Here is a 27823-nt window from a genome sequence, read left to right as displayed (position 1 = left end):
GGAGCTGATCCCACAACATGTTCAAGCACAACCCTAGTTTCAGGGGCCTTCTGTCACTTCAAAGCAGATCGAAGACTTCCACAAGGCCATTCTCTGACTCATTGAGTCCTGGCCGACTCCCTCTTGCACGCCTGTGGACTCACAGAGTCAAGCGATTCCCCACCTGGATTACAGTTGGTGGGTTCGCACTGGCCCTCTGAGCCCCCAAAGGGGCTGGCTCCGGCTCCTGTACTCATTCCTCCTCCGGCATCACAATGCACTCGGGTCCTGAAGCTCTAATTGTCCTCTCTGATGCCGATTCGGCTCCGGTCCGACCTCGACCAAGGCTGTCCATGCACTTTGTTGAGGCCCCACTTCCTCCACTTGATTTGCATCCACATAGACGAAGGCACATCCTGCATTCCCTGTTCGCCACAGATTCGAACAGTTAATATTATACGGGTGTTGAGCTTAGCCAACCATATCATGACAAGAGTTGGTATGACGACCTACAAGAGGCTAGTGGCCTTGATATCTACCATGAATCTGGGCTCCTCTCACCTTCTGGGCCTACCACTGCGGACAGTGCTTCTTACACCGTGGTGATGGGTACGGCGGCTGTAGTTCTTGACCTCCAGCTCTCCACCTTGGATCTCAAGACTGGTGTCCTTTGGGGAGTTGTTCAGCTGGGGCAAACATCCACTCAGCCCCTCTAACCTTTTAGCAAGGTTTTGCAAATAGTTAGTGGGCATGAGCCAAACCTTCTTTGGTCCCTGGTCAACCATCAGATTGCACAGCGTTACTGCCCTGCCTCAAGCAACCCTGCATTTCTGTCTCATTACCTCCTGATAGGGAACCAAAACATGTGGAGGCGTTCGGGTAAGAGTCTTTTTTGTCCACCTGCCTGGAGCTTGGATCAGTAAATGCCAGCTGTCTGATAGGGGCATTTTTCCCACCTCCTATGTGGTTCGTTGACTCAAGTCTTCCCAGATGTTCCTGAAGATCTCCGACTTGTCTTCACCCAGGCCATCCAGGATGGTTATGACGTGGTCAGGTTCACAGTGTGTTGTGGCTTAGACCCCACCAAATCCGTCGGGTGGGCCATTGGCTCCCGATTTGCCATTTTCAACCACACCTGGCTGTAGCCCACTGGGTTTTTAGGCAATTTTCAGTCATCCCTCATTAACATGCCTTTTGATGGACATGCTTGTTTGGGGACAAAGCAGGCTCCGCGTTCCACTGATTCAAGAAGAGCAGGGCCACAGGAGACGCCCTTGGTTTATTTGCCCTGCCTTTGCAGCTGCGCCAGCCCTAACCCTACTTTTCGTGGCTTAGACAGTGTTACCCCATACCGCCAGCAAATCCAACCCTGAGTTGGAGTGGGGCAGGTACATCTGGAGGTGGTGCAAGGTCCATTATTAGTGGGAACCTTTGCTCGATTTTTTTTACCACTGCTGTGAACGTGCAATATCAGCACTTCTACATGTTGGAGTTTCCAGTGGAACTCAGGAACTCGGGACTCCTGTATGCCTTTCTGCCAATACCGCTCCTGCCCAAAGTTCTCAGGTAGATCAGGATTGACCAGGCCCAAGTCATCCTAATGGCCCCAGATTAGGCTCAGAGTTCAGTATCCAGGACCCCTGGGCTTGAGCGTCTGTCCTCCAATCAGGCTGCCTATCTGGGAGGTTCTGCTGTTGCAGCAACAGGGCAAGGTTCAGCACCCAGGCCTTTGAAATCTCCATCTTCATATTTGGAGGTTGAGCAGCGACAGCTGAACACCTCTGACCTGCCTCCGGTGCTTTTATGTCATCTTAGCAGCCAGGCATCCCTTGACGTACTCCTGACGTTAGGACAAATTTGTGGCTAGGTGTGGCCCACAATACACACCCTTCATGCGAAGTTATCTGATGTTTTGTTTATTTTGTTCATTGCCCGGCAAGGCCTTACTCTAGGCACAGTTAAAGGACTCCTTTCAGCTATTTACCCATTTTGCGGTTGCCCAGTGAGCCCTCATTGTTTTAGTTCCTTGTTGTTAGGTGCTTTTTGAAAGTGTTACATTATTTGTACCTTGCCTCTTCAGTTGTTATGCAGCTTCTCACCCTCAAGATAGTGTTGCCATAACATCGTCACGTCACTGAGCTTCAAGCGGTCTGTGTCAACCCTCTGTATACTACCTTCTTCCCTGTGAAGCTGGTTTCACAGACATGGGTATAAAGTTGTGACGCCATTCCACTTCAGTCAAATCATCACCTTGCTGGCATTCTATGCCCCCTCTCACTAGTCCAAGGGGAAGTAGAGATTCCATTGCTTGGACCCTAAGAGTGTTGAGCTTTTACGTAGTTCGTACCAGAAGAACAACAGATGGACAATTAGCTCTTTGTGGGGTTCTCTGGACAGCCCTGCCAAATACCATACATCATGGGTTAGAGTAACATATTTCAGTATGGTGCTCCACATCACCACACTAAAATGCAAAGTCCTGCCTTATAGCGCCTGCTCACCTGTCAAGCGTTGGAGCTCTGCAGTATAATAATTAGCACTGTCTGAGCAAAGCTGGCAGCGCCGGTCCACACTGCTTGCAGCTTGGGGGCTGTCTCAGCAGTGCTAGCTCAGGCTACATTCACCCGTGCCATTCTGATTCATTTTATGTCACTTCACGAGAGGGGCTGTAATGATTTGCCCAACGGCTGCGCAGTCGAGACAAGACACCTATAGGCGGTCCACCCATGGGCAAGAGCGGGTGGCAGTTATGTTCAGTTTGACAACTGTAAGTGCTCGCACTACTAATGTTGTGCGCTGCGCTGCGGAGCCATGAAGCTATATGGTTCAGCCTCCGGAGTCCTTGATTATGCAGCGCCTGCAGCTGAGCCTCAGGAATGGCGCACAAGTCCTGATCGAACAACGGCCACTGTGGGAGTTGTTGCTGCTCCTTGGCAACTATATCTGGACCAAAAAAAGGCAAGGCTGTGCAAAAGATCTGCTACGCTTTGGCTAAAAGGCAGCTTCCGGGAGGACTGCTTGATCATTCTGCTAGGGCCAAAGCTGCTACTGCTTTGGCACACACAGTCCCTATCCTGACATTTGCCAGGTATCCAGATGTCCTCATTCCATAAGTTTACGAAGCACTGCTGTAGACAGTCAGGTTCACCGAGAAGGCCGTATTGCCCGCTTGGTCTTGGAGGGCTTTCTGGATTGACTGCATTCATAGACCTTCCTTCAAATAGGTACTGCTTTGGTATCTATTAAAAAAATGCAATCTCCGGATAGAAGTGTCTGTTAGAAGAACAAGTTGCTTACCCTCATTAACACTCTTTCTGGTAGAGACTCTGTTATCCGCAGATTCCTTACCGATTCTTCCAATCCTATCCATTCTGTGATTGGACTCTATCCACTAACAATATCCCAATCCTAGGAATCTGCACACTTGTGACACCAATTTTCATTTGCAAAAAACACAGTTGATGGACAGAATGTAGAACAATGTCATACATTCACCCCAGTACAAGGATCTGGGCCTAAATCCATCGTTTTTTTGCAGTCCACACCACCCTGGGTTAGACACTGGCTATGTGCAAATCAGCTCTCACCCTGTGCCTCATGGGAACAGTCCAGTCCAAATTACCAAGCCATGTCTTTCCCAGACCGGAATTAAGCATCCAAGGACCGGTTTCTGGCTATCAGCCTTCATCAGCCTGGATAGCTTGACTCCAGTGGTGTGGAGAGCCTGGGACTCACGTCTGAGCATACCCAGCCCACTCGGGGTGAAAATTGCAAAAAACACAGTTGATGGACAGAATGTAGAACAATGTCATACATTCACCCCAGTACAAGGATCTGGGCCTAAATCCATCGTTTTTTTGCACTCCACACCACCCTGGGTTAGACACTGGCTATATGCAAATCGGCTCCGACCCTGTGCCTCATGGGAACAGTCCAGTCCGAATTACCAAGCCATGTCTTTCCCAGACCGGAATCAAGCATCCAAGGACCGGTTTCTGGCTATCAGCCTTCATCAGCCTGGATAGCTTGACTCCAGTGGTGTGGAGAGCCTGGGACTCACGTCTGAGCATACCCAGCCCACTCGGGGTGAAAATTGATTACAAAAATTTCATTCGCGGCTCTGTTTGGGGGGTAGACAATTGTGAAAGCAACTGACCTAAGAGCATAGGAGTGCACCGTTATAGTCCCTGCAAGTCCCTTCCAGAGAAGAATGACGTCACTGTGGAGCAGCACAATGCCACCTATAGACTCGCAGAGGTACTGCTGAAATGTTTCCAGATCGAGTCTGACACCTGGGGAATATTCAAAAGTTAGGAAGCTGCCTCTAAACAATGGACCTAGGCCCAGATCTCTATACTGGGGTGAATGTTTGACATTCTGCAGCATTCTGTCCATCATTTGTTCTTTTTGCATTTGACACCTAAATGGAGTCTGCCAGAAGGAGTGTTACTTCACAATAGTTCGTTGGAATACCATGGTAATGCCTTCTACCTTTATTGACTTTGTTAATTATCAGTTCGTAAAAACATCTGAATAATTAATTACAGCTGGTGTTTTCCAATGTTCAAGTCATCCTCTAATATATAACATGATACATTAATGTGTTACAGTAGTAAACATCTGTACTCCCTTACCACACACCCACCCAATCTTGCAGAGAAAGTCCAATTAATATTCTGCTGCACCATTTCTCCTAGGATCCTCAGATTAAGATTATAGTTCATTAATCACCTAACATGTAAACTTATTTTCCTATTTAGGCCTCTTCTTTACAACTTATTTTTCTAAAGATATATCATTATATATATATATATATATATATATATATATATATATATATATATATATATATATATATATATTCACTGAAAAAACCATAGGTTTAACACTAGTTATAGTTATCTGAACATTTTACTCATACAAAACCATTGAAATTCCCACGTTATTGTTAGTTGGACTCACTATAACTCGCGCGCCCGCAATCCACTGCTGATGTCACATATTACATCATTCATGACATGGTCAGTGACATCACTGATGACATCACTGGTGTGAAACCTATGGTTTTTTCAGTGAATTTCAAAGGTTTTTTAAATGCTAATTCCTAACTATAACAAGTGTTAAACCTATGGTTTTTTCAGTGAATTTCAAAGGTTTTTTAAATGCTAATTCCTAACTATAACGTTTGTGAAACCTATGGTTTTTTCAGTGAATTTCATAGTTTTTTAAAAAGCTAATTCCTTTGTATATCGACTTTGTAACCTACGTTTCTTTTTTTTATAAGCTGTTTTTTACAAATAATAATTATATTTAAAAAAATATATATATATTTGTTCAATGTATATATTTTTTTAAAATAATTTTTTCCTAGTGCGCTCAGGGTGCGCGCACCGGTAAGCTTACCCGTATCATTTTGACTTGGAGCGCTCAGGGTGCGCGCACCGGTAAGCTTACCCGTATCATTTTGACTTGGAGCGCTCATGGTGCGCGCACCGGTAAGTGCTCCCAAGAGCGCTATTTCTGCGTTCGTAAAAAAAAATATGTATGAAAACTAAATAATAATGCAAGACATTCTGTACCATACTTATAAAGCAGTATTTTTGATTTTCCGAATGAAAATGATTTTGCATTTCCGTAAAGCTACCAAAACGTCACTCAGGCGCGCCGCGTAAGCTCCCCCGGAAGCGCCTATGTTCGCGCCACGTAAGCGCCTCCGGAAGCGCCTACGTTCGTGCCGCGTGAGCGCCCCCGGAAGCGCTCCGGTGCGCGTAGCGTAAGCGCGTCAAGTCATGTGAACTTAAAATAACAATTTTCATTGGTTGCTAACAGATTTTTTTTCCAAAGAATAAAAACCCCACCCTTTTCCTTCACTTCTTCTTTCACTTTGGTGAGAGCAAGACCTCTTTTTTTCTCTGCTTATAATCTGTGGATACAATGGCTGCCAGAGCATCCAGTATCAGTGAGGAGTCAGATGGATTCATAGATGAAGAGCCTCCTCAGCCGAAGGTGAAAGAACATTTCATCTGGAAATTTTTTGATATTCCTGAGGGATTTAAAAAAGTAAATGCTCCAAAGGTGGAGTGTAAGATCTGCCATACTGTACTTTCCAGAGGAGACCCCCGAAGGAAGTACAGTTTTGGTAATTCTACCATTATTCGCCACGTCCAGATAAGGCATCCCCAGAACTATGCCCGGGAGAGTGTCAGGGCTCTGGCACGAGAGGCTCCAAGAGATGGTGCCTCTACTTCAACTGGAGGAGCAACTGCATCGGTGAGGGGGCGACCACAGGAGCTGATCCCAAATATTCAGCCTATTTTTAATGAGGCATCCATCAAATGCAAACATTGTGATGCCCTAATTTGTTACGGGGAACAAAGTATTTTGATAATTGCTCGAGCATTGGAGAACCACCGCTGCCGTCCCCAGCCCTAACTTGGATTTTTTTTTTTTGCTCCTGTTGAGCAGTTTGCCATTCCCTGTTTTTGTTTAAACAAAAGAAGAAAAAAAAAGTTCTTTTTAGAACTACCTCCAATTCTCAAAAAAGAGCTGTATTCTTAAAAAAAATGTAAAAGAGTAACTGAAGTGGAGTGCAGTGAGAGAGGAGAGGAAAATGAGTGAGAAAGCAAAGAAAGGGACGAGAGGGGAAGTGAAGTAGGGGGACTGAAAGAAGGTGAGTGTGGGAGGTGAGTGAGGAGAAGGAGAGTGAACATGGGGAATGAGGATAAGTGAAGAAAATGTAGTAAAGGAACGGGGGTATGGAAGGGTAAGAAAAGAGCAGTGATGTTTAGGAAAGAGTGGAGATACAGACTGGATAAAGGCAAGTGAGTGTGAGACAAGGTGAGTAAGGGAGTAAAGAGACAGAGAAAGTGAAAGAAAAAGTGAGAGTAGAAGACTGAGGGCCTCATTTATGAGGCCATGCGTCACTTTTACGCCGCCGGTGCGTCACTTTTTGTGACGCACCAGTGGTGTAAAAAAAGGGCCTTGTTGAGTCATATTTACAAAGTGACGCATCTAGGTAGATGTGTCACTTTGTAAACCCCTGCGCCATATTATACCTGCGCCAGGTATAATGTATGCAAAGGGGGCATATTGACGCAAGGAAGGGTCGTAGAAGTGACGCAGTGAAATCTATGAGATTTCACTGCGTCTCTTTTAGGACGCCGTTGCAACAAAATCTTGCGCCTGCCTCACAGCAAGCGTAAGACTGACTCAGGCCCTTTCACATGGGGCTTGCGCCATGTGAAAGGATGCATTGCTGAAAATTATTTTTTTACTATAATTTTTTACATTCTTTTTCCCTGTGGTGCGCTCAGGGTGCGCGTACCGGAGCGCGCACCTGGGAACGTACCCAGCGCTTACCCCGCGAAAATTTAAAAAAAAAAAAAAGTTTTTTTTGCCCTTCAGGGTCCTTCTAGGCCCCCTCAGAAAACCTAGGGGGTCAGGGGGTGTCTACCCTGCCCCCTTTTAATAATTTCCCCCTTTCTTTTTCACCTCTTGTGTCTCGATTCTACCGAGACACCAGATGGCGGACTCTCCGGACTGTTTAGAATGTTGACAGACACCTGACAGCCAATCAGCTTTCCGCTCGCGCACTCCCGTACCGCGCCGGGTGCGCTCCCCGGTACGCGTACCGGTGAGCGCTCGGAGCGCGCCTATAGATATATGTGTTTATGAAGTTAATTTTCAAAAAAACCACTGTAGCAATTTTCAGCAAATATAGCAAAGGCACATCTGCGTACCAGTCCCTACAATTTTGCCAAGTTTGGCGTAATTCCGTTCAGCGGTTCGGGCTGTAGACTTGTCAGACCGTCCTATGGAAATTAACATGGGGAAAACACGTTTTGGGACCCCCCTTTTTTCTCAGCCCCCACTTCACGAATCCCCCCGAAACTTTCAGGGAAGGAGCGCAGCGGAGCTGGCCAAAATTTTGGAAAATTACACACAAATTCCTCAAGTGGCGCCAGAGTTATTCCCAATAGAATGTTGCGGATTTCCTATGGTAGCCAATCCTAACTATAACTACCTACTGGCGACCGCTAGTAGGAAATATATATATATATATATATTATATCACTATTTTTGTCTTAATGGTGGAATAATACATTCAGGGCTCATAAACGTACTGGGCAGGAGCCCCTTGGTAGGAATTCGATTAGAGATCCTCAAACCACTTCAAAATGTGCATTACTCTCAACCATTGCACGCAGTATTCTCCCCCTCACTACTATTTTCCAAAATCAGAGATAATATATTGAGAAGGGTTGGGGGTGTCCCTTTTCCTCCAATGTTCAGCAAGAGTGGTTTTTGCTGCTCCAATGCAGTTCAATATCAGTATTTGGTCTGCTTTAGTTTGGTTTGTCAGCCTTGGGGAGAAGAGACAAATTAAAACAGAGGGCAGGTTGGTAGGGAGAAGGTAATCTTAAAATCATTGTATCCGCCTCAAAAGGATTGGTATGCAGACACTCCTGTCATTTATGCATAAAGGTTCCTCCAATCCACACTCTCTCCAACACAACCGTCCAATGCGGTTACATTTTTTTGAAGGTGACCAAGGGTTTCTCATAATGGTGAGCCCTAAAATTCTGGATTTCTCACTGTTTATTAATCCTTGTTTTCAGTTGGTTTGAAATTGAATATTAAGTGGCTGCACAAGTGATGCTCATTGTCGTTGTTCTAGATATAGTTTCTCTTAGGGCTTCCCTATTGTTATTTCTATTCTGGTGTTACATTTCCTCAAAATATTTTATTGGTAATTCTTTTCAGTACATTTTTCTATCAAGGTCTCTGCTTGGTCAACAAATGTCTGGTGGTATACAGATTTTACCCTAATGGAAGCCTCTCGAGGGCTGTAGGGTGTCGACTGTCAAACCAGACTAAAGAGTTTTTCTCTGTGACCATGCTAAAGCATTTACTGCTAAGCCTACGTTCAAGAATGCTGTCTTATCTGCTCATGGTTTTAATAAAATGCAAGCCAAGATCTTGTTGGTTTACACAACTTAGAAAAATAATTCCATGATAATGCCCCTCTTAATGGCCTCATTAATGCAACAAATCATTCCATCCTCTGCCCCACAGTTCCTATTTCCGGATGAGCGGTAATAGCGGCCAATACCAAGTGAGACCTTGAGAGTCACTTTAGAAGTGAGCAATAAGCAAGGGTCCCAAGTCCCCTGATTCTTCATTTCTTCTCAGAATTTCACCCAGAGATTCCACCTGTTTGTAGCAGGTGGAGTCTTAAGGTAAAAAAAACACACAACATATTTTGAGTTATGTGGATGACAAAATTCCAGGTTGGATATGACAAGAGAACTGGGAATAAAAGGAACAATCTACACTACTATTGAAGTACCATGCGTTATATAAGAACAGAAGGTGCTAAGTCCAGACACGTGATCCCCACACGGGCCTTAAGGAGGATAGACAGCCTATCACCCAGTAAAAACTGATTTTTGAAATTGGACAGCACCCTTCAAGAGTTATGCACCATTGCAAAACAATTGTTAAAAGAGAAACATATAAATAAACAAAGTATTGGTTTTCCCAAACGTACACAAAATACACACAATCTTGTGACTTTGATTTTCTTTCTTTTATTCAGTTTTTATTCATTCTTTGCTTTTTTTGATAGTTGCGAATAGCCGACGCGTTTCGTCCGTTGCCGGACTTCTTCAGGGCTTAAAACAATCTTTCTGATTTCGTTTTTCACATATGTACCGGTCAGGTTTTCCGGGGAATTTCTATTATTAATTTGAAGGTCATAAACAGGATTATAAATCCTAGCAACAGTCAGTGTAGACAAAGGACAAGGGCAGGCCCACAGTAAGGTCAATAAGCTGGAACGTACATGGGCATCACGTCGTGGCCTTCTGGTTCAGGAACTATGTGTCCACAGCCCCCACAGTTCAGCAAAATCCAGGCCTTTAATCCCTGGAAGGGCGTGCTGATGGGCACAGGATTTTCTGGGGGCCTGAAAGCATCCCTTATGAATATGCCTTTTGATGTTTCCGGGTTTTTTGATGAAGAAGCTATCTCTGCGTTAGTGCTATGGCCCGCTTATTGGGTTTGCAATCCCTCGCTGTAAGTTCCACCAGTAATATCGAAAGTTTAGGGGATACTCTCTGGGTCATGCCATCAACCCCTGCAAGCAACCAGCACATCCTTTTTGTGGCTCCAGAGCGTGTGGTGGCAGCAGAGACCGAGGATATCAGCAAGGACCTCAGTCTTCCTCCTCTTCACATTTGCTGCAGTTGCAACCAAGCCCCTTTTATTTCTCTTCCCCTCTCATGGCCAAGCATAGTTGGTCGGTTGTGGGCAGAGTCCTCTTTTTCCCGTCTGGCTGGCAAGTGGATGCTGTTAATTGATCAACATTATTACAGCTTTCTATTTTACATTGTTAGACTTCTGTCCCACCTGGTTTTACTCTGACTTATTATTGCCTAGGAAGTTCAACCTCAATTGCGCAAGAGGTCATAGAGAAAGTTCCTGGGGAGAGAAGGGCAAGGAGTGTTACTCCCGATATATTTTGGTGTCCAAAAAAGTCAGAGGGCTAGACATCCGACGTCTGAACCCCTGTGTTCAGAAGAATATTCACTTTGGAGCCAGGGGACTGGGTGATGTCCTTGAACTTGTAGGCTGCATACTCGATATGCCCATCCTGTAGAGACTTCCTTCGGTTCGGGGTGGGGTCTGAATAATTCCAGTTTACTGTTCTACCATTTTAACTCACCTCAGTCCTCAGGTGCATATAAAGATAGATTATGGAACCAGGTATGGCCAGTATTCGCGGCCTGGGATACATTTAGTTTGACAACTGTCTGTTGAACGTGGGTTCCCAGCAGTCCGCCACAGACCACGTGCACACAACTGTCTCAGTTTGGTAATCTCTGGAGTTTTCAATCAATGAGCTGAAAACCCCACAGCAGCCTACACAGAGGATTCCTGCAATTGGGGCCATCCTGAACTGTGTGGCCTTCAAAGACTTTCCACCCTTGCAGCAAGTCCACACATTAAAGTTATAATCCCAATGTCCCAGGCTCACCTCTGGGCTGTGCTGTGTGCGGTTCAAATGCTTCTGCTCTAGTGCATCCTGCTGGTTCCCTGTGCCCATTGGCACATGCAGGCTCTTTGCCTGCAGTGGGCACAGCATTGGGGTTGCCTCTTGGACAACATCTGCATCTTGGAAAAAAGTAACCCATGACATTCCTTGGTGACTGACAGACAGGGTGCCCTCCATACTCCAGACAGATGAATTGTCTCTGGGCTGGGACAGTCACGTGGGAGACGTGGGAATCAGGGGGCTTTAGTCTCAGATGGAACAGAGGAGTCACATCAGTCCTCTGGTGCTTTGTGCCATTTGGTTATCCATAAAAACCTTCCACTGGCCCATCAAGGGAAAGCTGTCTCAGGAACAAGAAGGGTCCAGCACCCAAATCTCCACAGTCTGCACCCCCATATGTGGAGAATGAGTGCGCATATTAGATTTGATCTACGATCTGAAGTAATGAATATCATCCCTGGGTATAGACGCCCACCAACTAAATCTATTTTCTGTTGTTGGACCAATATTGTGGCTTAATGAGGAGAAAGTCAAGTTGGTCCTCTGCAGGCCTATTTTATTTCTGGCCTCGTGAGGCTTTACAGTGGGCATTATTAAAGGTTATGTGTTGGCCCTTTATATCTTTCTACGTTTGTCTGACCAAACTTCATTGGTCAAGTTACCCGTTCTTTTAAAGCCCTCTGAGATATAATCTCTCCTCTGCTCTTTATATGTAATATTAATTTGCTCCTTTTTTTAAAGTGCACACCTTTCGAGGCAATGCACACTCACTGAGATTGCTGACAACTGAGACGGTATTCCTAATTTGAGTTACATCTGCGTGCTATGTCAGCAAGGTACAGGCATTATCAGTGCAACATCTCTATACCGCTTTCTTCCTGGACAGATTGGTGCTACGAACTTGCATTTCCTTTCTGCCGACACTGGTGTTAGACGTAGAATAGTCCATCACTCTGCCTGCATTCTTTGCTGTGCTACACCTCCCTAAAAAGAAAGAAAGGTTCCACAAGTTGGACCGGAGAAGAGTCCTTAGCTCTTACATTGATCACACTAGGGATCACTGGTTAGATAAGCTTTTTTATTGGCTTTGGAGCTGCTAAGAAGAGAAAGGTGGTTCAGAAGTGAACCTGTTAAAGGGGGGTCATCCTGTGCGGTGCATAAAAACATACTATGCCCTTGTCAACAAGGATACTTCGGAGGGCCTTCAGGCTCATCCTACCTGAGCCAAGGCCGCCAATGCGGCCTTGGCTAGGGTTGTTTCGATGTTGGACATCTGCCAGGCTGCAACATGGGCGTATAAAACACGCCTTCACCACGAATTACTCGCTCATCAGTCAAGTCCGCAGAAATGGCCATTTCGCCTGCTTGGTCCTTCAAGAGGTCTTGGTATAAACCGCTTCTCAGACTTCTAACCTTTGGAACATTATTTTTTGGTATTTATTCAAAAGCTGAGAAATCTGTGGTTAGAAGTATCCATCAGAAGAAAACGTTTTTTACCTTCAGTAACACTCTTTCAGATGAATACTCTAACTGCAGATCCCTCTATGACCATTCTTCTCCCCTTTCTGTGGAATGGACTTTTAATGTTCTAAAACGTTCCTAAGTTAGATTCTGTGTACTTACACGTTTCCAGTCTGTCACATCTGATCCACACTCAATAGCTCCTCAGATAACGGATGTCAGCATACAGGGTGGTACCTTTTTACAGCTCTGTGCTACCACGTCCTGAGGCTGTGTGAGTCCATCATGGAGTCACATGCCTCCACCTATCGATGCACTGGAGTAATTACTATGACAAATTCCAGATCCAGTCTTGTGCCTGGGAAATTTCTAAGGTGAGGAATCAGGGTTAGATAGAGTATACACCAGAAAGGGTGTTACCAAAGTTAAGTACCTTTCTTGTCACAAGTGACTTTTGATGATTCTTTTTGGCTGCTGAGCTTGCAGATTTCTCTATCAGTGCCTCGTTGGACAGATCAGATTTGGTAGTGTACTGGAGCTGAAAGCTTTTCCCCTGATCCTTGAAATCGCGGGGACAGCCAAGCACTAACAGAGGTGAGATTGCTGGTGTTCCCTACTAACCAATTAACTGAGTACTCAGTCTGCTATGAAACATTGGCCTCCACCCAAACCCTCTCAGATCACTGGGTAAACATGGACAATCAATCAAGGCTTATCTGAATTGAGATCATGTTGGATATGACTTGGTGCAATATGGCACTGTTATCACTGATGCAAGGAATATGTGAATATCCAGCCAGCGTTGTACATTTTTGTAAAAGACATAGCACTTTAAAAATATCTCAAAATATATATGAATATATTTACAGTAAAACAATGCTTAAATAGTAAAAAGCACAACATAAAAATATAAGTAAACCAGTAATGCAAATGAAAATACATAGTCAGGCCAAGACCCGTAGATATGTAAGCTGTACACCACTCGCTATCACTAAATGATCGTGAACATTGGAAAAAGCGAAGCACAATACAGCACAAATAAAATTACTGTAAAATCTTATATGGCACATATAACATGCGCAATCAAGTGAATGGTACCCAGTTGTGGCTTCCATTTTGTAAACATCAAGTTTACAACCTGCCCACCAAAACCAAATATTAATTGTACCAGCTCCTCCTATAGAGTACAATACTACTGATCACAAATACCAAATTGTCTTGCTTGCGCCTATCAGATAATACTGAATCTTCCACACGGTATCCACAATGCGAATACAGAAGACATAACACAAAACAAACAACACCTTTAGAAAAGGGTTTTATTTTACAAAATGCAATGACTCTCTCTTAAGATAAGGCTTGGGGTTTTATTTTACACAATGCTCTCTAACAAAAAGGGTTTCCCAGATGCCAAATGCACAAGATTGAAATACACAAAGATATATATATATATATATATGTAGCAATAATAACACACTTGGTAAATGTAATGCATGAATAATACTGATGAATAAACAAGCAGCAAATACCATGAAATAAGACTCAAGCAAATATACTGGGACGTCCTACAAGAGATCAGAAAGCTATATATACATCAAATGATTACTTTGGAGGTGCACCTTGACTCACTCACACGTCACAAAGAAAATACATCAAATGATCAAAGCCACTGGCCAAACATCACAATGGCAATAACCAAAACTCAATACATCACCTGGTGCAAACACTGCATCTCAGACTGGGGAAGTTAAACAGCCGTGATTGAGAGCCTCAGCAACCAGGGGTTCCACACTCCGAGGTAGATGCGTCCGTCCCCACTCAGATTCTAAACTCTCGGTTTCTGAGTCAACAACCTTCAGTTTTAAACACGCTAGAAGATTCAGTAAAGACCTCCCACCGGGCCAGAGAAATCTTACCAGAACTGGCCAGGTTCCAAGCAAGCATTCCCATGGCAGGAAGGAGTTCTCACGTCCCCTTCTGCAAATCTCGCATGTTCCAGCCTTTATCTTGACGAAGCTCACAAAGCCTTTCAGAGTACATTAAACAAAAAACAATCCTTGAACGTGAATAACTCAAACATCTTGCAAGCACTGCTGTGCACGCAGAAAAGCTAAAAGCTGAAGCAAGGCAACGTCAGAAAACAAGATGACATGAGGCCATGTCAAAGCCAATAGTAAGAACTACATAATTCTCACCAATGTACTGCACAACGCACAATTGTGCACAACTGCTTATAGATTCACACACTTCATCTCTCAATGTACAACACTGAGCAAATGTGTGCATCACTGCCTACAACACTGCACTTCGAAACCACAGTACATTCCATAACTCTCTCTCCCTCTCACGCTTTCATGCATATCCCACACATTCTGTTCTTGGCAAGGCTGTCTACTCCGTGACAGCTCCCACTGAAAGACTGCAGGATTACAAGAAAGAAACCTTTACGAGAAACAGGCATATGCAGGACCGTCGTACATACAGGCTAGGATAAAATGACACATTAAAGTCAGTGAAAATAATGGTAGTCAAAGGTCATCACAGGGTGTCAAACCACAAGAGTGCCTCTAGCACTACACAAATAAAAGAAAATATTGTTGTATAAGAGCACAGCAGTGACAGTATAAATATGAAATACCTCTGAGTTCTGGAAAGTGAGTTACAAGCTGTTGGACGATAAGCTTATCTCCTGGTTTTGTTGTGTGTGGTGCCAGCCACTTATAACGTGGATAGCAGCTCAAGCCCAGTGCCTCCATACTCAGAGTGTCGACTCTACAGATGTAGGAGACAGGCCATAGTTTGATATACATGGACGGTGGGGTGTGAGCTCAGCAGAATAAGGGATGCTCACTAGGACCACTCAAGGCCTCTCGATCGGGCTAGTTCACAGACCAACTTGTTGTTAGGCCTCTGCACACAAACCAGAAGCAAAGGATACTGAATACAAGAAAGGCGCTAGAGGGTTCAAGTGTACTCACTAGGCAGTCGTTACTCCGCTCACTTGAACTTGTAGGTTAGTTTTGAGTTAGTCTCATGATCCTTGGTGAGGGGTAAAGAAGGCTTTTAGGCTCTCTGTCTCTTGACTCTTTCACCTGGCTGACGGCTTTCTCACAAACAAGGTTTGGCAGCTGGACAGGCAAGCAGAGTTTAATCAGGGCATTCACGCTTGTTCCCAGCCAGGAAATAATGGGCTGCACTTAGCTCTGCACCGTGTCCACTTTTTGTTTGACAAAGAAGCTGTTCAGTAACGTGCAGGACACTTCCTGTTTGTATTTCAAAGTCCTTACCAGTTGAACCTTAGTATTAAATCCTTGTTTCCATCCTCAAGGACTCGGTGTGCCCTTACACTTATGTCTTTGTGTCCCACAAGAAATCCAAGTGCGACCAAATTGCCCTTTAGATCATCACCTGTCTCAAATTCCTTAAGGTGGGCTTCAGGTCCCCCGACACCTTCATTTAACTTTTTTTGATTCTGACAGTCTTTCAGAGAATCAGAAATTGCACCAGATACCTGGTCATTGTGGCAGCTCCAGCTGCTTTTGGGTTCTGCATCCCCCTCAAACATCAGTTGGCATAGGGCCTATTGTCTGGTTCCTAAGGAGATAGTCTTTAATAATCACAATTGCTTCAATCATTGTGCCTTGTCACTAAATATTAACTCACTTTACTGGTGGAAAATGTCCTGTTCTTCCCTAGACATCTTTCCAAATGATTCGTGAAATTGACAAGGGCAAAGTACATCTGGCACCCATATGTTCCTACAGAAATTGGCCAGGAAAATCCTCCACTGCTATTGTCGTCATCCAGCAATATCTGATTGACTTGATGCACATGCTCCTTGTAATTGGGTACCTTAGGACAAGAGTCTGGTTTAAAAAATAGAAACAGTGTTTGCTAAGCACCATAAAGTTTGGCAGGTGCATTTGAGGCGCTCCAGGCTCTTTGGTCTTTCACCCGTATAGAGTATTTTAGGTGGTTTCTAGATACTTTCCACTTTTTGTCTGAAGGTGTTGAATTCATTTCTATAGAGGAGATTGTTCCTGCCCTTTTGTGTTTAAACAGCTGCGCCACCTTGACGTCTGGTGTGACGCCTTTATTTTACTTAAATAAAACCAGAGTACGGCATCCTACAAAACACGTCTTCATTCCCTTCAGAGGCTGATATGCTTATAAGAACACCAATGCGAAGCTCATCATGAATTTCACACTTATTATCTACAGTGCCAGATAGACCCTCAAGCCACTGTCCAACCGAGCTTAGGTGGCATGGTGGGGATCTCCAGAAATGTGCCTCTTAGTTAAATATGTAGAGCAGCTATGTGGCAAACACACATGCATTCTAAAGGCATTGTTCTCTAGAGGCCTCTTTTCTGAGTAATGCGCAATCTGACTTTTAGGTCTTACAAAATATGATTGTTTAGCATAAGCTACCTGTTCTCCCTCCACCTCTGCTGTACTTGCTGTGGAATCTAAACTCTGGTTGAGAGCCTGTATGTAGGAGTAGAGTAACATTATCTTCATGGTGAGTTTGTTACTTCTAGTCCATTGGTTCCTTACAATTATCAGATCCCTCATGCCAACCCATTATCCATTGATGAATAAAAAAACAATGATTGGCTTCTTTTTTTAGAGGAAGGAAACTTTAAAAGTATGCACCTTTACATGGGAAGTGGGCGTGCCTGTGCATGGTGCATGAATGACAGGGATGTTAATTAAATAGCTGTAGACCAGTTTCTAGTCCTACCAGGAAGTCTACTGATTGATAATGGAAGAGAACCTCTGGAGTGGGAGGAAAAGATTCACCATTAGGATAATTCTATCATGATTGGTTGAAATAAGCTTAAATTTACTATACCTTTTATGTTTCAGGTCCTGTGCTTGGCAGCAACCTAACCAGGCACATGTACGGATGTGTCCAGAGCCAGCTTTTGCCCTACTATTTACATTTAGGATCTGCATTTGCGTTCTTTAACCTCATTATATTTGCTCTGTATCACCCCCTTGAAACTCTCGGAGAGGAAGAAACAAAGCAGGTATGTCATTTTTGTAATGTGTGTCTCATGGTGTGTCTCCTTTTGAGTTATGTATCTCTTCTGACGTGATGCTTGCATGCAGCAACTGACAGAATGAAATATCAAAAATCACTTCCTGAAAGGGATTGGGGAGCTGATTAAATATCAGAACAACTCAAAGGAGTGCGAGGAGCAGTCTGTGCCATGCTGTAAACTAAACCAGGTTGTGGAGTTTAAGAATATTTTGGTTGGGCTGGTGGGGGGCATACAATTTCAATCTGAGCAAGGACTTGTCTTTAATATTCTTTCTTGCATAGAACTTTCAAAGCTTACAGTGTCGCAGAATTATTCATCAAACATATATACTCTATATGTTCAGTGTAAGGACAGAGATCCAGAACACTGCTACTTTTGATGGGTTCAGGATAGAAAGGAGATCACATTAGTGCTGCCCTCCTAATCTTAATATTTGTACCACCAGCTAGCCCATAAATATGAGTTTGTTTGAGTAGAATAAATTGCTTATAGAGGGTTAGCAGAATAACATTCTAGCTTTTGTTGACAACGCAGTATTCTGCTTTATTTTTTGCATGACTATTTTTTCATTTTGACATCAGTATTAAAAATTGTTTAAAAATACAGTCTGGTGCCTAGATATGTGATAATCCAAACCCAAGGCAATATCCCTTTCTAAGTCATCTTCCAAGAAGCATTTACAGAAAGATGGAGATTAAATGTTTAAGTAAAAGAATGTAAACTTTGGTGTATAGGTATTAAATGAGCCAACTGAAGTTTCAGTATAGAATCTTGTCGAAACTATAGAGCAGAGAGGGTTGAGGAAGATTCTTACAGTATGTCCTCTAAGAATATTTTCAGAAAGTCCTATGAAAATATAGTTGCATTCATTACAGCTTATCCAGCGAATACTAACAAAGTACATTGTTTCTGTATTTCTATAGTGAAACAATTTTCAAGTTTCATTAGCACACAGAGACCAGGGGCATCAGCTGTGCAACATGAACATAAATTGAGCGATCACCGCCAGAACCCAATTGTCATGCCGACGAGCAAGACCTTATCAAGACTCTGCCCGCCGGAGATACCTTCCGCCATGCCGGCACTCCAGGATCTCTTGAATCTTTAAAATCCCCCCAATCACGCGACACGCCACCCGGCCTGGACGGAGCTTAACCGTGATATCCTGCGATTGTGCAGAACCGGTACCCCCGCCCCCATTGTGCAATTCGCGTCCCTCACGCAGAGGCCTAGCTATTTTGCTCTCAAGACAAACATGACATAATGTTTTTTGTCCTGATGATGATGCTTGCATTTCTCTCTGCATCGAAACATCGTCGACCCAAAAGCACCATATGTTTGTTATAAAAGTCACAAACGTTTTTTGCAATGGTTTGCTAATAAGAATCCAAGTCTGTTGAACTGAAATACTAGTGCAGACCGCCTTGTGCGCCCTTACATAATTTATTTTCACTTGTTTTGTCTTGTTTTCTGTGGGTCACAGGTTGTGCCCACTTGTGTATAAATGTTGATTATATGAACCAATATAAAATATTCTAGCTTAAATAAAAGTTCTGTCCGGCTGGACAAAGGACACGCATACTATTTAGTGTGGGTCTATCATTCACCTGATCCTAAATGACTGGGGTCCTCTGTTTTGTGTAATAAGTTACCGCCCAAGGACCCTAGTGTTATTCCTTTTGGGTTTTCCCTTGTTGTGTAGAACAGAGTGCAACATGAACAACATGGATACTAAAGGTTCACTTTGACACACAGTAGGTACTCTTGAGGCAAAACAGACCAATAAACACATGAAATAAATCGAAGATGTAGGTCGGTTATTGTTTAATACCAAATATTATGTTTAATATATTCAGACTACTGTAGCTTATATTTATTTTTGAAACATTTAAAATTGACCATTAATCCATTAAACCAAATCTGGTTCACTTTCGGAATGCCATTTGCAGCACATAGAGACACGTATAATTTGTGTTGTCAATTCTTTAACTTTGAGTTAATCTATAATGTAATTGGTATGTGGTTTTCAAATATTTCCTAAAGAGCCGACAGCTGGATTTCATACACAGACTTAAAGTGGCAAAGCTATGCTTGTGGTACACACACATGCACTATTTTATCGGTCGTGGTGGCTAATTTATGTTTTAAAGGCTCACATATATGGGATTCAGCTCCAATCCAATTGCCCCTGTGTTTTCCCTGCTTCAAAGTCAGCTGCACATCTCTGTGTGAAGGTGGCAGGGCCAAGCTCTATTTTAGCCCCCCTGGCTTCAGTCCTGGGAATTTAGGGGATTGTGCAGGGTGAGTTGTTTGGGGTGGATGTTTCTCAGCTAAAACACCCATTCCTTTTACTGCTTTACAACAAAGAGTTTTGGGAGAAGCCTTTGTCAAATCTTTTAAAAATAACTTATTATAATTACCCAAAGACTGCCTTAGGCACACATTTTCACTTGTTTTTAAAAGGCCGGTGGTGGCAGCAGGTGTGCAGTACGTTATATAACTCAAGTAGACTGGAGGTGAGGAGAGCAAAATTCCATTTTATTTTTTCCGGTGGGAGGTGTTTGTTTTATGAACAATGTCGATGTCCACAGAGCGCCAGCTATTGTTAATTAATTCAGAGTTTAGGGGACAGTTATACTCGGGGACAGTTATACTCGGATGTATATCGATACTTCGCATACCATTACTATGCATGATTTTAGTTTAATGTTTTTACTTAGCATAAACCATTACATCGCAGGTTTTAACTGCGCACGCATTCATCACGCAAATGGTTATAAATGAACTATGGTTTATGCTAATTAAAAACATCACACAAAAATCATGCTTGCACTACACTACCTTAAACACCACTAAACTACCCTAAACCACTGTTGAGGAGTCCTGCGAGACTCTTCTGACGTTTCCTCTCGAGCTGCGAACTCCCAACTCCCTCAAGGATCAACCAACCCACTCAGGATTTTTGACTCTGACTGGATTGACTTCTCCCCCAGGGAAAGGGGAAGTGGACAGAGAGACGCACAACAAATTATACAAGATTTAATCTTCGGTTGATTGTGTCTCTCTCAAGGAAGTGCTCCGGGCCGAGGACCTTTTCTTAAGGAATGTTCTGCGCTGCCTTCACGCTACACTGTGGTGCAATATTAACAACAATTACTCAGCTGTTGACTTCTTGACTAACTTAGGTAGATAACTAACGTTGTGATTACTGACCATTAATCCGTCTGGCCCTTGTTCACACTTTTACAGAAGTTTTAACTCTGACTCAGAATCTTGACACCTTCAAGTAAACATAACATGTCAGAATAACTTAACACTTTCACTAAAAGACAGGCTAATTTGATTAATTGGGTTAGTTAAAACTAAACTAAGAAACTTCATGCAGGACCATACCTGAGTCCTTGATTACTTCTTCTGTTAGGAGACTCTGCAGTAGGAAGACAGGAGATAACAGCCTAACGCAATTCACATTACTACCTAAGGTTATAATACTTGACTGACCTTGTAAATATGCTAACCTTTCTTTGCTAACTCCGTTATAAATCCAACATATCACAGAATTATTCAATCTAATTCAATTTGCATATTTACACTTTGCATTTATCAAGGCTTGTTTTTATCTCCACAGTCTGTCTTAAGTGTGCTTAAGCTTTACTATGTTTGACTCAATACAGTAGCTGTCATTAGTCTCTTCCTAGAGTCTCTTGGGATCCTTCAGTAAAACAAACACTAATAACTTGGTTCAATTATTCCAGCTTAATGTAACTGAGCCTCTTGCCTTTGTCAAGGCTTGTTTCTTTCATAGCATGCTTTTTTCCTTTAAGCGTTTTAAATACTCTCCAGCAAATACCCTTTGCCACTTTAACTTAAGAGTCAAATTGTTCGTGGCAAATTCTAAATAACCAACTTCTTACTGTCCTTTTACTGGGTACAGCGTTGTGCAGCCTGGAGACTCGAACAGCCGGCAGAGAGGGAGCGAGTAAACAAACCTCCCGGCTTCCTTGAAGAAAATACCGGCCGCGTCGTCTTCGTCGGCACCATCAATCAGCTGAGCTGACAGCTAGGGTTTCCGGAGCGTTTTAATACTAGATTACTCAAGGAGGGAATAAGGGGCTCTGAATGATATCGAAGGGAAAAGGAGATAGCAATATCAGAAGGGGGCTAAGCGGGAGCAGAAGCTCTCGTCAAGTACAACAAGAGACGAAGCGCTTGGCAGTTGGCTGAAGCATATATTTATAGCTTCAGCCACGAGATCAGCGCGAGCCTCTAGCATCATAGCGCAAGGCGCGAGGGCTGACACGAGACTGTCACTGATGCGCGCACAATCTAGAAATAACACAAGCCTGTCTCTAAGAGCGCACAGTCTAAGAATTTACACTAGTCAAAATTAACTAACAAACAAGCATTGCTAAAAGCAATTATTTCTTGAAATCATCACTAAAAGGATTCTAATTAAAACCTTACATTAAAAATAATAAACTAAATGTACCCACTAACTAAATTAACCCTTTTAATTCACAAAATGTACACAGAATCAATCCAGGGTCAGAATCTAATTAAGACGACCGGTAACACCCCTAACAGTTCCTCCCCCCAAAGGTCGTCTTACAGGTCTAGGTTTATCAGGATGCAGAGCATGAAAAGATCTAACAAGTCTAGGAGCATGAACATTTTTCTCAGGTTCCCAAGATCGCTCAGAAGGATCATAACCCTTCCAGTCAACCAAATAGAACAAGGCACCCCGAATTCTTTTGGAATCTAGAATGGATTTAACCTCGTACTCAACATGATCACCGACAATTACTGGCGGTGGTGGGTTATCAGCTCGAGTAGAAGGTTCAAAAGGTTTCAACAGAGAAACATGAAAAACAGGGTGAATAGCATATTCCTCAGGCAAAACTAATTTCACAGATACAGGATTCAGAACTTTCTTAATTTCAAAAGGCCCAATATATCTGGGTTTCAACTTCCTGGGACCCTCCAACTGAATGTTTCTAGTGGATAACCATACCAACTGACCTTCCTTATACAAAGGGGAAGGTTTACGATGCGAATCAGCGGTCCTTTTCATAGATAACTTACTTTTGACCCATTGTTTTCTAGCCTTATCTTGAATATCTAACAGATGAGTCAACCTATCAGTAACTGCTGGCATAGACAATTGTTCATCAGGTAAAAGTATAGGAATAGATCTTGGATGTTGCCCAGTGAGAAAATAAAAAGGAGAACAACCCAAAGCTGAATGAGTGGTGTTATTATAGGAAAATTCAGCCCACGGTAACACTTCATCCCAAGGGTGAGAGGAGGTAGTTAACAAACATCTTAAACCCTGTTCAACATGCTGATTCAATCTCTCCGTCTGACCATCCGTCTGTGGGTGAAAAGAAGAAGACAGAGCCAACTCGATTCCCAAGAGTTTGCTGAGTTGTGACCAGAATTTAGAAATGAACTGAGGGCCCCTATCCGAAATAATCTTTGAGGGCAGACCATGAAGTTTCACAATATTAGATAAAAATACAGCACTGAATTCAATTGCCGAGGGAATCTTGTGTAACGGAATAAAATGTCCCATTTTGGATAACAGATCCACCACCACAAGAACTGTAGTAAAACCATTAGACTTAGGGAGATCAGTAATAAAATCTAAACTGATTGTATGCCAAGGGTGAGGAGGAATAGTCATAGGACAAAGTAAACCCATTGGAACCTCATGTAAAGCCTTTTGACGAGAACAAACTGGACAGGCTTTCACAAATTGTTGAATAATAGAAATCATTTTTTCCCACCAAAAAGGACGTTGACACAAATCCAGGGTTTTGTTAATACCTGGATGTGCAGCAATCGCCAAATCATGATTCCATTGCATGACCTTATCCTGTAAATCTCTTGTGGGAATAAACAATTTATCATTGTGATAGAAAAACCCATCTCTAATGGAATTACCTTCTTTTAATAACCCTTCATGAACATCAAAATTTTTTAATTCCATCTTAACAGAATCCCAAAAACTTTCTGAATGGATTTCAGCAGCAATTTTTTCTAAAGGCAAAATACTGGGGGGATCCTTAACAGAATTTAAATCTTTCTCACATACTAATCGTGAAAGTGTGTCAGATAACAGCTGCTTTTTTCCAGGTCGATACATAATTAAAAAGTCAAATTCGCTAAAGAACTGTAACCACCTCATCTGTCTAGGAGTAAAAGCCTTAACAGTGGAATAAAATTGTAAATTTTTATGGTCAGAATAAACAGTAATAGTGTGTTTAGCTCCCAAGAGGTGATGTCTCCATTCTTGAAACACATCTTTAATGGCTAACAATTCACGTTCCGCAATCGTATAATTTTGCTCAGCTAAAAGCAATTTCCTAGAGAAAAAAGCGATAGGATGGAAGTGACCAGTATTTGCATCCTTTTGAAGCAACACCCCACCAATAGCAGTCTGTGAAGCATCTGCTTCCACAAAGAAAGGCCTATCAGGATCAGGATGAACCAAAATGGGAGCAGAAGTAAAAGCCTTCTTCAACAATGAAAATGCTTGATCAGCTTCTTCAGTCCAAGAGAAGACCTTTCCTTTTTTCAATAACTGGGTAATGGGAGTAACAATATCTGAAAACTTAGAAATGAATCGCCTATAAAAATTAGCAAATCCAAGAATTCTCTGCGTGTCTTTAATTGAAGTAGGAATTGGCCAGGTTAGAATTGCTTCGACTTTCTTTGGATCCATATGAATCCCCTCAGGTGATAAACAATAGCCGAGAAATTCCACTTGAGAAGCATTGAAAACACATTTTTCCAATTTAGCATATAGAGAATGATCTCTTAATTTCTGTAACACTAACTGAACATGTTGTACATGTTCTTCCATATTTTTAGAATAAATTAAAATGTCATCAATATAAACGATGCAACAGACATCCAACAGATCATGCAAGACCTCATTAATAAAATATTGAAAGGCCGCTGGAGCGTTGCAAAGACCAAATGGCATAACCGTATACTCAAAAAGACCAAATTTCGTACGAAAAGCGGTCTTCCACTCATCACCTTCTTTGACTCTAATCAAATGATATGCTCCTCTAAGATCCAGTTTGGTGTAAACACTAGAACCCTTAATTTGATTAAGAAGCACTGGAATCAAAGGCAATGGATACCTATTCTTAATGGTTGCTTTATTAACCTTTCTGTAATCAATACAAGCCCTCAGATCCCCAGACTTCTTCGAAACGAAGAAAAGAGGAGACGAAACAGGAGAAGTAGAATGTCGAATGAAACCTAACTCCAAAAGCTTATCCAAATAGTTCCTTAAATAAACATTTTCAGGTTCGGTTAAGGCATAAATTCTACTACATGGTAGAATAGCACCAGGAACTAAATCAATTCTGCAATCAAAAATTCTGTGCGGTGGTAATTTGGTTGCTTCAACAGGATCAAAAACCTTAGAAAAATTTCTATACTCAACTGGAAGCCTATTATCTTCCGCAGTTAGAGCAGCACAAAAAAGGGGCATCACCGGATCTTTGGTTTCTTGATAACAGTGTAACTTACAAAAAGAAGACTCTAAAGTAACAGTCCTTTTAATCCAATCAATACTGGGATTATGTAATTCCAACCAAGGAATGCCTAAAATGACACCAAAACTGGGTGCATCAATAAGATCAAAAACCACTTTCTCAGTATGACCATTATCCGCTACCAAAGTCAATGGTTCGGTGTTAAATTGAATCATACCAGAAGACAAAACCGAACCATCAACAGCTCTCACAGACTCAGGTTCCTCCTTAGTAACAAATTTCAGATTCAGTTTATGGGCAAACCCAATATCGAAAAAATTCCCAGTAGCCCCAGAATCCAAAAGTACAGGAATGCTATGTCTTTGAAGAGTAGTTAAAATAAAAACCATCCGAATAGTAAAATGTTTGGGAATATGTGTAGTTACATTAGTGACAAATTTGGAGATCTTAGAGGAAATTTTGCTCGAGGAAACGATCTCTGCTTTCCTCGAGAACTTCAGTTTTCCGACGGCTTAATGGGAAGAGTTTCAACAACTAGAACTTTCTTTTTTGCAGGTTTTACAGAACAATCCTTGGCAAAATGACCAGGTTTGCCACAATATAAACATAAATTGCCTTTACGTCTCCGCTCTTTTTCTTCAGGAGTTAAAGGCCCTTTGAATCCACCCGGTAAAACAGGTTCAACAAAAACATTCTTAACATCTGACTCTTTTTTCTCAACTTTAACTAGAGAACTTCTAAAATCACTTCTTGTTTTTTCATTTCTACGTTCACCTAATCTGTGATCAAGTCTAACCACTAGATCCTGAAATTCCTTAAATCCATCAGGCAAATTCACTATATGTGCAAGAGAATCTTTTAAATCGTCTTTTAGACCTCTATAAAATAAAGAAATTCTCTTCTCCTCAGGCCAATGAGTTTCGGACAGAAGTCTATTAAATGTAGTAATATAAGATATTAAATCCTTGGTCCCTTGACGAAGACTCAATAACTCATTATCAGAAGACTGAATTAAGGTATGTTTGGCGAATAAACTGGACATGGCCAATTTAAAATTCTGCAAATTGTGAAGCAAAGGGTCATTATTATCTACTAAAGGCATCGCCCAATTCGCAGCCACCCCTCCCAGATAAGAAATTATAAATGCTACCTTAGCAGAATCAGAAGAAAAAATTTGAGGTTTACACATGAAGTGCAATTGACACTGACTAAAAAATGTTGCAAATCTGCTATTATCTCCAGTAAACCTTTCAGGATTAGCCAAAGGAACAGATGTAGGGGTAACCACAGTAACTTGAACTGGTTGTTGTTCAGACCGATCTTCTGAGGTATGAGGCTGAACAACATCAGCTCCAAATCTGGCTGGCGCTAAAACCGGTTTCCTCTCCTTTGAGGAATCTCTCCAAGTCGAGAATCCAGCCCTAGTCTCATCTAGCTCCTGACGAAGCGATTGATTCTCCAGACGTAAATTTTCCATCTCCACAGTCATCTTCTGGACTAACTGTGACAACTGTGAAGCATCCATGAGGGTGAGTTTGCAGACTCGAAAGGAAACTATTTTAAATTTGAGAAGATAGGCTTCGTCTACTGTTGAGGAGTCCTGCGAGACTCTTCTGACGTTTCCTCTCGAGCTGCGAACTCCCAACTCCCTCAAGGATCAACCAACCCACTCAGGATTTTTGACTCTGACTGGATTGACTTCTCCCCCAGGGAAAGGGGAAGTGGACAGAGAGACGCACAACAAATTATACAAGATTTAATCTTCGGTTGATTGTGTCTCTCTCAAGGAAGTGCTCCGGGCCGAGGACCTTTTCTTAAGGAATGTTCTGCGCTGCCTTCACGCTACACTGTGGTGCAATATTAACAACAATTACTCAGCTGTTGACTTCTTGACTAACTTAGGTAGATAACTAACGTTGTGATTACTGACCATTAATCCGTCTGGCCCTTGTTCACACTTTTACAGAAGTTTTAACTCTGACTCAGAATCTTGACACCTTCAAGTAAACATAACATGTCAGAATAACTTAACACTTTCACTAAAAGACAGGCTAATTTGATTAATTGGGTTAGTTAAAACTAAACTAAGAAACTTCATGCAGGACCATACCTGAGTCCTTGATTACTTCTTCTGTTAGGAGACTCTGCAGTAGGAAGACAGGAGATAACAGCCTAACGCAATTCACATTACTACCTAAGGTTATAATACTTGACTGACCTTGTAAATATGCTAACCTTTCTTTGCTAACTCCGTTATAAATCCAACATATCACAGAATTATTCAATCTAATTCAATTTGCATATTTACACTTTGCATTTATCAAGGCTTGTTTTTATCTCCACAGTCTGTCTTAAGTGTGCTTAAGCTTTACTATGTTTGACTCAATACAGTAGCTGTCATTAGTCTCTTCCTAGAGTCTCTTGGGATCCTTCAGTAAAACAAACACTAATAACTTGGTTCAATTATTCCAGCTTAATGTAACTGAGCCTCTTGCCTTTGTCAAGGCTTGTTTCTTTCATAGCATGCTTTTTTCCTTTAAGCGTTTTAAATACTCTCCAGCAAATACCCTTTGCCACTTTAACTTAAGAGTCAAATTGTTCGTGGCAAATTCTAAATAACCAACTTCTTACTGTCCTTTTACTGGGTACAGCGTTGTGCAGCCTGGAGACTCGAACAGCCGGCAGAGAGGGAGCGAGTAAACAAACCTCCCGGCTTCCTTGAAGAAAATACCGGCCGCGTCGTCTTCGTCGGCACCATCAATCAGCTG

General features: G+C 42.4%; 1 protein-coding gene across 3 annotated transcripts in view; it reads left to right on the top strand.

The window, feature by feature from the left end:
* The window catches only part of LOC144799091 (transmembrane protein 205-like), a 212725-nt gene that overhangs the window by 129826 nt on the left and 55076 nt on the right, over nucleotides 1–27823 (top strand). For 2 of the 3 annotated variants that reach the window (XM_078670286.1, XM_078670293.1), the window contains exon 3: nucleotides 17366–17529. In XM_078670286.1, coding sequence (XP_078526412.1) covers nucleotides 17366–17529 — 164 coding nt within the window. Of the gene's footprint in view, nucleotides 1–17365; nucleotides 17530–18467; nucleotides 19199–27823 lie in introns of those variants that run through there. The other variant, XM_078670299.1, reaches the window with a different exon arrangement.

Source organism: Lissotriton helveticus, chromosome 1_2, assembly GCF_964261635.1.
Source record: "Lissotriton helveticus chromosome 1_2, aLisHel1.1, whole genome shotgun sequence".
NCBI classification, from domain to species: Eukaryota; Metazoa; Chordata; class Amphibia; order Caudata; family Salamandridae; genus Lissotriton; species Lissotriton helveticus.
This window is presented reverse-complemented; position numbering and strand designations above follow the sequence as displayed.